The sequence below is a fragment of the Hyperoodon ampullatus genome (genome assembly GCF_949752795.1).
Source record: "Hyperoodon ampullatus genome assembly, chromosome: 7".
Classification (NCBI taxonomy): domain Eukaryota; kingdom Metazoa; phylum Chordata; class Mammalia; order Artiodactyla; family Ziphiidae; genus Hyperoodon; species Hyperoodon ampullatus.
In genome coordinates this window covers 58,191,283-58,203,937 of record NC_136920.1, presented here as the reverse complement: position 1 = coordinate 58,203,937, position 12,655 = coordinate 58,191,283, and the positions used below count along the sequence as shown (strand labels likewise).

Here is a 12,655-nt window from a genome sequence, read left to right as displayed (position 1 = left end):
CCACATGCTATGAAGTTTGTGTATTAACAGACTGCTTTTCCTGTTGACTTGTAGCAGTGAAGTCCAAGCTAGCTGTGACTGCCAGTGTACATGTGTACAGCATCCAGAAAGCCATGCTAAAGGACAGTGGGCCTCTGTTCAATACCGACTATGACATCCTTAAAAGCAACTTGCAGAACTGCAGCAAGTGAGCTCCTTAATGTTTCTTGTGGGCTTCTTTACGAATTGATTTTGTAAGATGTTTACACAGTGGCTGCCTCTTAAGAGTGAATGCCAAGTCTAGTAAAACCCCATTTATCTTGCAGTAAGACACATGCCTGGTTTTATTAGTACATCATAAGGTGAAAAATAGCAGCCACAACCCATACTGAAAACCTCAGTAGACTCCCCATAAATCTATTTCTCATGTATTTATCCTGTCACTACTACCAGAAATGTTGTTTGTTGGGCCCCCTCATTAATCTTTTACCCCGGTCTCTGCTTGTCTAAATCCTACCCATCTGTCAAGAGCCAGTTCAAATGTTATCCTTCAAAAAACGATTCCTAATTTAATATTCCTCTACCTTCCATCCAAAATCAGTTGATCTTCCACAGCCAGGATCAGATCTTGTTCATCTTTTGTATCTTTCACAGCACAGGGAGGAGGTGGACTATAATGCACATATGTTTTGGAAATTGATGGTCATGGGCTTGATTTTTGGCTTTGTTGCTCATGGCCCAGTAGCTTTGGACAAGTTACTTAAACTCTTTTGAGCTTTGGTCAAATGCCTACTTTGTATCGAAGGTTCAGGCCAGATCCCCAGACATATAGTGAACACCTACTACTTTGATAGGTACTAAGCAGGATAATTTGAATTAATTCAACAAAGATCTGATGAGTACGTGTGACATGCCACATACTATAGAGTGAATATGGCCCAGTACCTGCTTATGGAACTGATGATCCTATGGGAGGCAATTACAGTATAGTGTGACAGTGCTACAATATGAATAAGAGTGTGGGAGGATGTTGGGGGACACTCATCCCCCCTTTTTGGTTGGGGTGGAGTGAGGAGGTAAGACAGAGGTGGCTTCTTGAAGGGTACGGCATTGAAGTTGAGGCCTGAAGGCCTAGTAGAAGTAGCCAGTCAGAGGAAAGTGGGAGAGTAAGGACAAGGCTGAGAGAACACGTGGTGCTTGTGCAGAACCACAGTAGTTTTCTATGGCTGGAAATTGGAGTGAGAGGCAGAAAATAATGATGCAAGGAATCAGACTCTATGCTTGACTACTAGGATAAAGAGTTTAGGCTTTATTCCAAGGGCACAGGTGAGCCACTGAAGATTTTGAAGCAGATGATTGAAATGATCAGAATTGCATCATAAAAATATCACTCTGACTGTGATGGTGAAAATGGATCTGAAGGGAATAATCTGAAGGCAAGTCATCAGGAAGGAGAAATGTTGCAGTGATTCAGGGTGGAGATGACAGTTATCTGAAGTATAGTAGTGGTGTTGGAAATGGAGAGGTACAGAGGTTAAAGGGTCATACCATCAAAACCTGGATGGTGTGGTAGTGGTTAGGGACCAGGAGAGTGTGTGTGGTGGGGATGGGGGTGGGGTTCATGGTGTTAAGGATGATGGCCGTGTTTCTGGCTTGAATTGCTGGATGGATAATGGTACCATCACTAAGAAGAGGAATATATGAGGAGGAGCAGGCTTTGGGAGAAGGGAAAAATGATGAATTGGCTTTGGACATGTTGAGTTTTAGTACCCTGTGGGGAGTCCAAGTGGATGTGTCCTTTGCAATACATAGGGGAGTCTAGAGCTAAGGAGAGAAATCTGAGGGTAAAGATAGAGATTTTGGAATCAGAGAAAATAGATAATTAATTGGGCTACAGCAGTAGATACAGTCATGCAGAGAGAATGCATAGACTGAAAGAAGGACAGAAGGTTATTAAACTCCAGCCACAATTACTAGCTGTGTAACCCCTTGGGCAAATTATTTAACCTCTCTGCTTGAATTTCCTCATCAGTGAAATGAAACTAATAAAATTAGTATCAGCCTCAGGGTTGTAGAGGATTAAATGAGTTAATATATGTAAAACACTTAGAACAGTGCTTGGCACACAGTAAGCACTATTTAAGTGACAGCTGTTTTTTAAGGGGTGGGCAGAAAAGAGGGACCTAAGAGGGAGCAACCAGAGATAAGAGGAAAATCATGAGAGTGTCTGGAGTTCTAAAAACTAAGAAGAGAGTTTCAAGAAGGAGGGACTGGTTGACAATATCAAACCTTGCTGAGAAGCTGAGTAAAACAGGAACTGAAAAGTGATGGCCTTGGTAAGAGCAGTTTCAGTGGAGCAACCAGCTTCTGGTCAGCTGGGTAGATCGGGATATAAAGAAGTGAGACAGCAGATAGGGACAACTTTCCAGGAAATTTGACAGTAAGATGAAGGAAAAAGAGAGGTAACCTGCTACAGAGGAATTGAGGCTCAGGGAGGATATATATACATTTTTAAAGTTGAGAATGCCTTGAACTTGTATTATTAGGAAAGAGCTATAAAAAGGAGAAATGGTTGAAGATACTGGGGGGGATGGGATAACTGATAAAGTTGGGTCCTTGAGGAGAAATAGGTATAGGATTGCCAAAAACAATTTCTGTAAGTTCCATGCGCATAGGGATCATGTCTATTTTGTTAACCACTGTATACCCAAAATGGTGCCTGGCAAATGGTAAGCATTCAGTAAATAATTGTTGAGTGAATTAATGCTAGACATTGGTTCTTTTTTTTTCTTCAGTTCAAAACCTTGAGTATAATAGGCATACAAATATTTATTAGATAAATAATGAATATACAGCTAAAGAGTAATTTATGTCTGGTATCTTTTAGGGAAGGATTATAAGAAAACATTAACACCTAGATATGTTTATGTAAGTTGTATTATTAGGTTTCAAAAATAATCTGTATTAAAATCTAGTGGTATGTCAAACTCTAAAAATCAATTCTGTTGTATCTAGTAAGTAAGCAAACAAGAATAAAAGTGACTCAGAAGTCCAAAATGAAATTTGCATAGGGACCGCTAAAATAAACATGGCAAGTAGAAATGTGATAGTAGGAAGCACTTTAATGAAACTTTACTTAAATACTTAAAGTATCCTCGGTAGAAATGAGAGGAATTTATCTCCAGTAAAGAAGTTTGTATTTGGTCCTGAGAATCATGGGCCAACTGAGATCTGACACATTGTTTCATGTGTTTTAAGAAGTGTTGTGACAGGAAGAAAGTTGAAATTTTAGATTGAGCAGATTCTTCTCTGTTCGGACATGTTCCCAGCCTAACCTGGTCTCTTCCTCATTGCCAATTCCTGGTCCTGACCCTAAGGTGTGGAATGTAGACCGAATGGAGAAAGAGTTGTCTCGGGGCCAACTTTAGATGTTGACAATGAAATAAAACATTGCTCTCTTTCCCTGTACATGGAAGCACTGCAGGGCCAGAGAGGAAGAGTGGTGAGTGAAAGGAAATGATTTCCGTCTGTTCTTAACTCTGATGCACAAAATATTTGTGTTAATGTGGGGTTTTCTATGTGGACTGTAATAAATCAATGGAAGGTTTTTGGAGCTGTGGACTCTAGCTCAGGGCTGTTCAGCCTAAAGTTACTTCAGAAATTAAGTGATATTATCAGGGATTTTTTATCTTAGGCCAGTTAATCTCAGAGTTGTGCCTGGTTGATCTGTAAGATAATTGCTATCACCACATAGTTTCTTAACCTCCATCTTCTCCCACCCTAAGTTGAGATGATACACTAAAGAAAGGAGAGAAGCCAGAAGCCTCACTTTCAGTGACTTAAATAATCTTTCTTTCAACCTGTATTTCTCTGTGCCAGGTCTTGTACTGGGTGCCTGAAATACAAAAGGTGAATAATATACTTACCTTCAAGGAGCTCTTACCTACCCTCAATAAGCAAAAGACTGAGGGAAATAAAATGTTCTTCTTTGTTAGGAAATGTTGGAAAACTTTGCTTTAGGTACAACTGTTTGACAAGGCTGGATCAGTTACCCATTCACAATGTAGGACATTACATTATGGATTTTTGTGAAACAGGCACATCTACAATGATTAGAGAAGAAGAGATGAATGTTCCCTTTAATACATCATGCAAATTGTTCCAAATTTCTTCACTTGGCTATGGGCATACTTGTCTGGTGCTCTTAGTTGGGATTATTATAAATTATTAAATAAGTGACTTTAAAGGACCACAGGTTATAGAAGCCAGTGGCTCTGTTCCCAGCTTATTCCATGTTTTAAAGCATGATCCACTCTGACCAGGAGAGTTGCCAGGAAATTTGTTAATATTTAAAGCTCTTAATTTTGATTCAGTCAGTATTTATGGTATTGCTAGCCCTATATGTTGAAGGTCTTTAAAAACAAGAGATAACCATTTGGTTTACCAAAGATGGTGAAATTACTAATGTTTTATTATTGTTTGGTGTATTCTTACTATTTTGAATTAGGATGCTTTTTTCAAAAAAGCAAGAATACCCATATGGCTTGGTAGAAGACACCTTCCAATCTTAGTTTTATTACTAACGAGATGTATAATCTAGGACTTCACTCACTCCTCTCCAGTACTTGTTGCACAAACTAATTTCTAAAATCCATTCTAGTTCTAAAATTTTCTAATTTTATAGTATTAGGGTTAGAAAGTATTGTGGGGAAGAAGCAAGAGATTAAAAATAAGGTTTGATGTTGACATCAATTAATTTAATGTAACATTTCTGTCCTCAGGTTTAGTGCCATCCAGTGTGCAGCTGCCATCCCTAGAGCTCCTGCTGAATCCTCATCTTCTGAAAAGTTTGAGCAGTCAGATCTTCCAGTATCACCTGAGACACAAGCCAGTAATGAGTTGACCACCAATGGTCATGGCCCACCTATCCCCAAACGGAGTTCCCAGCAGCCCAAAGGAATCATGGGCATGTTTGCTTCTAAAGCTGCTTCTAAAACCCAAGATGCCAACAAGGAAACCAAAACAGAGGCTAAAGAAGTAACGAATGTAAGTCTTCTTTAAAAATATGCTTTTATAGCTCAGAATGGGTAACTGGAAAAGCATTTAATAATTCCAGTGGTAGTAGTTTAATTATTTAAGGTTCTGATATTTAGTTCTGTTTTTTCTGCTTTAGTGTAAATCCTTTAATTCTTGATATTCTCACCTGAAGTAGTCCTTTTTCTTTCGATAATGCTTCTCACCAAGCCTCAGATTCTCCTGTAAAATGTAATGCCTGCCCTGTACACATCACAAGATTATTGTGAGACCCAGTTGAAATAATGCAAAGAATTGTATATTAGCAGTATGTTATTTGGGAACATCTATATTTTGGGCTTTGCCAGTGTATTTAACATTCTCATTCTATTTAATGAATTTTTCTTGTTTTTTTCTTTCATCCCTTTCCTTAGTTTTTTATTGTTCAGTCATCTGAACTAACTTAAGTGAGTTGACTTAAGAAAAGTCTCATAAGATACTATTAAAAATAATCTAGAAAAGCGTAATTATTGCCATTATTATTATTACCATTATTGTCATTTTAAAGCTTCCACTTTGGGAAAGGAGAGGAGAGGGAGAGGGAAAGCACTGACAATTATAGGACTCCTACTGAGTGCCAATAGTTTGGTCTTTGCTTAAATCCTCTTATCGCTTCTGTGAGGGAGATATTATCATCTTGTTAAGTAATTTGGATGTCATATTGCTATTACGTGGTGGAACCAGCATTCAGTTCTGCTTAGGATGATTACAAATGTAAAGTTTTGGAGCTTTTTCCCCATTTTGTACCATGTTGCCTCTGATGTGTTTTAATTCTGTCAAACTAAGTAGTTTTTAAATGTACTCTAAAAAAGTTTAGACATATTCATGGGTAATAATTTTATAAAAACCGGGGGAAACTAAGCTTTGGCAATTAACACCAAATACTATCTGGTCTGGATTTGTTCTTATATCTAGTGCCTACACGTTTTGGCCTGATAATATAGAGACTGTATGATCATGAGAGTGTGCTCTGCTATTGAAGAGATTTTTTGACTGCTACTTGAAGAACGGCCTAAACACTAGAAAAAAAAATCATGTGTGTTTTCTTTTTCTATGCTTTTAGGCATCTTCGGTAGGCAACAAGGCACCAGGGAAAGGGAATGCGATAAGCAATTTTTTTGGAAAAGCTGCTATGAGTAAGCATGTTCTTACCTTCCTTTGACTAATATATGAATGTTAATATAATAACATTATATCTGAGGTGAAAGCCACCTTGTCCAGTTTTTACCCATCTAACACACTACCATGTGGCATTCCCACATCCTAACATAAACTTGTAGTATACAGACCTATATGTTGATGAACATAACCAACTGGAACGGTAGATTTTATGGGTGAGCTGGGTTCAGTCGAGATATCCTGGAGGGTAGTTTACTTATTTCTATTTTTACTTCCTGCCTTGAAAAGAGAATTAAATATTTGTTTCATAGTGTTCTTGAAAATGGGTGTTTAAAATAAAAGGGAAGGGCCTCCCTGGTGGTGCAGTGGTTGAGAGTCCGCCTGCTGATGCAGGGGACACGGGTTCGTTCCCCGGTCCGGGAAGATCCCACATGCCGCAGAGCGGCTGGGCCCGTGAGCCATGGCCGCTGAGCCTGCGCGTCCGGAGCCTGTGCTCCGCAACGGGAGAGGCCACAACAGTGAGAGGCCCGCGTAACGCAGAAAAAAAATAATAATAAAATAAAATAAAAGGGAAGTTTATTTATAATGGCCATTTATAAATATTTACTTTTTGAGAAAGCAAGTCTCCTTTATTTAAAAAATATATATTTAGATGAGGATTTTTTCATATAGAAAGAACCAATAACCACATATTTTTGTACTTCTCATATCAAGTACACATCCCTTGGGGGTGTGTGGCCAGAATACCAGGAAGAATGCAGGAGTTGCAGGATAATTATGGCACACTTCTTGGAGCATAGCACTTTACAAAGATTTTGTGGGAAGCAGTTTTGTTACATGCCTATGCAAGCAAAATTAGTCAGAAATCTGCTTTTCTGTGATGGTCAAAATGGTAGTTAGGGGACAGATTGGGGTAGTAGTTTTTTTATTTGCCATAAAAGCTATCAGAGAACATTTTTATGTTCTGAAACAATATTGAAAATTTGCTACTCTCAGGTTATTGGGAGGCATGATTGTGTTACTGCAGGCACAGTGCATAAGGAGGGCTCCCTACTTCTGTGAAAATATGTCATGCTAATGTCACTGGCCTGCACGGCTGGTGCTAGTCCATTATACCCAATCAGATTGTGTGGTTTCTTGGCAACTTTGATGAGGCCCACATCTTTATTTGTTGTTGTTTTTAATATGTTTGTAACCTTAAAAGCCAGTGAATTTAAAAATTACTATTATTTCTAAAATACATAAAACATGACTGCAAGTTGTAAAAGTCAAACAGAAGTATACATTTATTTATTCATGTATTTATTTAGCAAATATTTATTGAGCACCTACTACATGCTTGGCACTATTATGCACTAGTGATACAATGCAGAAAATGTCCTCATGGCCCTTATATTCTACTGGAATAGAAAGACAAATACAGAAAAAATAAAATACTTAATGATTATAATAGCTAGGCAGAGAGTAACAGGATATTATGATAGAATGTAATAGAGGGAGGGGGGAAACCTGGTTAAAATAAAGGAATGAAATATTCACTTAATTAAAAGAATGGCTTACAAAGCTGATTTATTTAACAGATGTTTTTTTCAAGGCTTAATGTTTAGAGTAAAATTATGAATGATTTTATTGTATTTGACACATGACAAGATCAGTGCAATGAAAATGAAGCTTGAGAGCTGGATGAAGAGTTGATTGTTGGTATTTGAACCATTTAAAACTTGATGCCAGACAATAACAAGTGTTAGCAAGAATGTGGAGAAATTGAACCCTCATACATTGCTGTAGGGAATGTAAAATGATGTGCTCACTTTGAAAACAGTGTGGCAGTGCTTCAAAAAATTAAACATATTTACCCAGCACTTCCACTCCTAGGTATCTCCTCAAGTGAATTAAAACTGTGTGTCCACACAAAAACTTGTACAAATGTTCATAGCAGCATTATTCATAATAACCAAAAAGGTCTATCATGTGATGAATGGTTAAATGATATGTGATATATCCATATGATGGAATATTTTTCAGCCATGAAAAGGAATGAAATACTGATACATGCTACAACATGGATGAACCTTGAAATGTTATGCAAAATAAATGAAGCCAAACACAGAAGGCCACATGTTATATGATTCCATTTACACAAAGTGTTCAGAATAGGCAAATCTATAGAGACAGAAAGTATATTAGTGGTTGTTAAGGGATGGGTTGGAGAGTGATGGCTAATGGGTACAGGGTTTCTTTTAGGGGTGATGAAATGTTCTAAAATTGGATGGTGGTGTTGTTGCAATTAAAAACCACGGAATTGTACACTTGAAAAGGGTAAATTTTATTATGTGAATTCTGTTTCAGTAACAAAAACCTTAATGCTTTATATATTTCAAAAAATTACAGCATTGGTGACAAAATTAAAAAGTCATCATCTGTTATTCTTTGCTTAAAAAGGTGTTTCATATTTTTTTGCGTATACAAAGGAGACGCTTTTCTGTTTTCAGAATTCATAAGCTGCATACTCTTGGGAAACATCTTTTAATCCCTCTGACTCTTAATTTCCTCATCTAACAAATGAGAATGTTGGTACTTCATAAAGTTGTATTCATTTTTTTTCTAAGTGCTACGTTTACTATCATTTGGCTTGGGGGCTGTGATATAATAAGGGATTAGCAGGAGGCAGAAATGAAAACAGTTATAGCTAAAGTGGTAGTTGGAATGGAGAAATGTTCTCTGACTAGACCATGAGCTCTGTTAGGACAGGGACTGTTTTTTATCCCTTTAGCCCCTGTTCCTAATATATTACCTGGCACTTAGTAAACTGTCAAAGGAATGATAGATTAATATTGCATGATGGGGTTATATGTCGTCTGCTATACTTTATTTACAGATAAAATTAAAGTCAATTTGGATTCAGAACAAGCAGTGAAAGAAGAAAAAAAAGTGGAGCAACCTCCACTGTCTGTCACTGAACCAAAGCTGGCAGCCCCTGTGGGCCTGAAGAAATCTAGCAAAAAAGCAGAGCCTGTTAAGATGCAGCAGAAGGAAAAAAAAAGGTAGGAAATTTTTGTTACTTGTGGGGGAAGAGTGTCTCTGCTGGGGGTGAGAAGGTCTTTTTGGGCTTATTGACAAGCAGGCAGTTTTCAGCTGAGCACTAAATCCTACTAGGGATAGCCTTAGGGATACAGCTGTATAACCAAAATGAAGAGAGAAGCTCCATAGCTTTTCTAGTGAAGCAGAACTTGAATCAGCCAGTTCAGATGATTTAGAGCCCAAGGCCAGTTTTTTGGGCCCCATTGATTTAAATTGATTGTCTTCTCCTTTACTTCATTTTATATTTGTGGACATGGCATAAGTGTGCCTGATTGTATGTCTCTGTGTCTGTTTTTCACCTCAGATTGCCAAATGAGGGGTTACTGTTTCCAGTGAAATTTAAGAGAAAAAGTTCTTTGTTTTCTTTTTATATCAATGAGTTTATTTTTCAAGTGGTAAAATGTAATTAGAAAAGAAAATAAAAAGCACACAAGCTGTTAAAAATGAATCCAGGAATTTGAGACACTACCTCATAGTTGGTAGGAGCTAGTCTGTTGAAAGAAATTCTAAAGGACACTGTCAGCACTGATAGGCCCAGACATACTTGACTTTTGTGGCAAGGTTGGGGCTACGCTATTAGAAAACATCAACAAAATGCTGACGTTGCAGAGGGTCAGAGCTCTCTGTCCAGTGGGCCTCACCTCCTAGGAACATGTGATAGGGATGGATTAAAATGTTTCTAACCATGGGTATGACACTCGCTGTTGATGGTTATTGCCAGGAATACATTCAGGATCTCACCACCAAGTAGGACATTAACTGTATGTTTTTAGTAGATGCCCTTTACCAGATTCAGGAAGTCTTTTCTATTCCTAGTTTGCAGAAATGTTTTATGAATGGGTGTTGAATTTTGACAGATACTTTTTCTGCATTTATTGAGGCGATCGTATGGTGTTTCTGTTAATGTGGTGAATTACACTGACTGGTTTTCAAATGTTAAACCAGACTTGCATTCTTGAGATAAACCCCACTTGGTCATGATGTATTATCCTTTTTATATATTGCTAGATTCGATTTGTTAATGTTATGTTAAGAATTCTTTGCATCTATATTTCTGGGGGCTATAATCAGTTAATTTCTTTGCTGGTAATGTCTTTGTCAGATTTCAGTATCAAAGTTATGCCCATTTCATACAATCAGTTGAGAGGAGTTTCCTCCTCCTCTGTTTTCCAAAAAAGTTTCTGTAAGGTATGTACTGTTTCTTTCTTAAAAGTTTGATAAAATTCACCAGTGGATCCAGGCTTGGAGTTTTCTTTGTGGGGAAATTTTTATTATGAATTTGATTTCTTTAAATAGAGCTATTCAAATATTCTTATTCTTTTGGGGTCAATTTTGAATGTGTTTTTAAAGGAATTTATTTCATCTGAGTTGTTGAGTTTATTGGCATAAAATTGTTTATAATATATATAGCCTTATTCTTTGAGTATCTATGGAATCTGTAGGTATCACTATAGATTTCTTCATTCATTCCTAACATTGGTAATGTATACTTTTCTCTTTATCAGTCTTGTAAAAGTCTTACTAATTTTATTAATCTTTTCTTAAAAAATAACTTTTACCTTTTAAAATTTTCTATTTCATTGATTTCTGCTCTTTATTATTCCCTTCTACTTATTTTGTGTTTAATTTGTTATTTTTCTAGCTTAAGGTAGAAAAATAAGTTGATATTTAGTTACATAAGAAATAAGATTGAAGGTAAAAACTATGTATTGTACTTATTTTTGTCTATAACACACACTAGGCCCTTGATAAATTATTGCTGATTGAATGAATAGTGTGGTGGAGTATCCAGACAGAGGAGCTAAATAATGTCAAGATGGATCTAGGTTATTTGTCCAGTAAAATTTATCACATTGTATTTTATAGTTAGTGGTATTTATACCCATTTTTCCTGCCAGAGCTTCTTGAGAACAACGGTATTTTCTTGATCTTTGCATCTGAGTGTTTAGCAAAAAGCCTTTATGTAGGTAGTAGCTGCTTATTTAATGCTTGTTGAATGATTGAAAGGCCAGTAGGGGAAGTAAGAAGGAATTTGGAAAAATTTTCAATAACCTGGTAAGTAGCTTACAGTGGTCTTTAGAGAGCTAGAGAAAGTTTTTATTCTGGTTACCCCATGAAGTGACCTGGTTGTGGTCAATTATCAGAGTATCCTTATGGGTCTATTACGACTTTTACTTTCTACCCTCTGGAATTAAGATCATGAGTTATGAAGCAAGGCTGACAGTAGCACATGAATACTTATATTTTTATTTTGTGTAACATGCTTAAATTATTCCCAAACAGCAACAGGAGGAAGCAAGTGGAGTTATCTGATGATGAGACAAAAGAAACTGAAAACATGAAGAAAAAGAGGAGAAGAATCAAACTTCCTGAGTCTGATAGCAGTGAAGATGAAGGTGGGCATTGCTAATTTTTTAAATTTTAATTTTTAATGTTAATTTTAATTTTTGGCTAGTGAGATTGTCTCAGTCAATTTGGGCTGCTATAACAAAAATACCATAGACTGAGAGGCTTAAACAACAGGAATTTATTCCTCTCAGTTCTGAAGGCTAAGAAGTCCAAAATCAAGGTGCCTGCTGATTCAGTTCCTGGTGAGAGCTCTCTTCCTCATTTGTAGACGGACACCTTCTTGCTGTATCCTCCAAGGCAAAGAGAGAAATCATCTTTCTTGTGTCTCTAATCTCATTCATGAGGGCCCTATCCTCGAGACTTAATTATCTCCCAAAGGTCCGCCTCCTACTTCTATCATATTGGGGATTAGGGCTTCAACATATAAATTTTGAGGGAACACAAAACATTCGGTCCATAGAAGGGTCAGTTCTTATTGTGATGATTTTAGGTTCAAGGAGCTAAAAAGTTACTTATTATGGGTCACAGTGACAATAGTAATCCTAGCACTGAGAGACACAGTGTACCTATTTCTGTTTAAAACCTACTTTAACCTTTTGACAAGAACCATAATCTTATGATAATTTGTCAAAGTAGCAAACACAAAGGGAAAGAGAATAAGGATTATTACATTTATTATCAAAGACGTTTTCTTTTTTAAAAAATAAAATGGAGCTCTTCCTTTGGGTACCTTCATGTGAATCTTATAAAATGGGTAATATTGTAGGCATCAGGGGTATTGGTGGTGTTGTGTACCACATAAGTAAAACCATGCTAAGATGAAGAATCTGTATGGTCATTGTTGAGAGGGAATGACACTGTGAACCCTTCCAGTTTTAAGTTGTAGACACTGTTGTACAATAAGCGAACAGAATAAGGACAAGAGTCTTGCCTGAAAAATTAATGTGCCTTTTAAAAGAATATCAATTATTCTAAGAGCCAGTATCAAGTATCCTTCCTAAAATGTGTAAATGAAAGTGTACAGAAAAAGGAGGAGACCAAAGAGAACCATACC

The 12,655-nt window shown here is 37.0% G+C and overlaps 1 protein-coding gene across 1 annotated transcript in view; it reads left to right on the top strand.

Moving 5' to 3' along the window:
- The window catches only part of POLD3 (DNA polymerase delta 3, accessory subunit), a 38,049-nt gene that overhangs the window by 14,081 nt on the left and 11,313 nt on the right, over positions 1-12,655 (top strand). Inside the window, exons 4-8 of the mRNA XM_079708191.1 lie at positions 55-187; positions 4,761-5,025; positions 6,116-6,188; positions 9,050-9,215; positions 11,536-11,648. Coding sequence (XP_079564317.1) covers positions 55-187; positions 4,761-5,025; positions 6,116-6,188; positions 9,050-9,215; positions 11,536-11,648 — 750 coding nt within the window. The remainder of the gene's footprint in view (positions 1-54; positions 188-4,760; positions 5,026-6,115; positions 6,189-9,049; positions 9,216-11,535; positions 11,649-12,655) is intronic.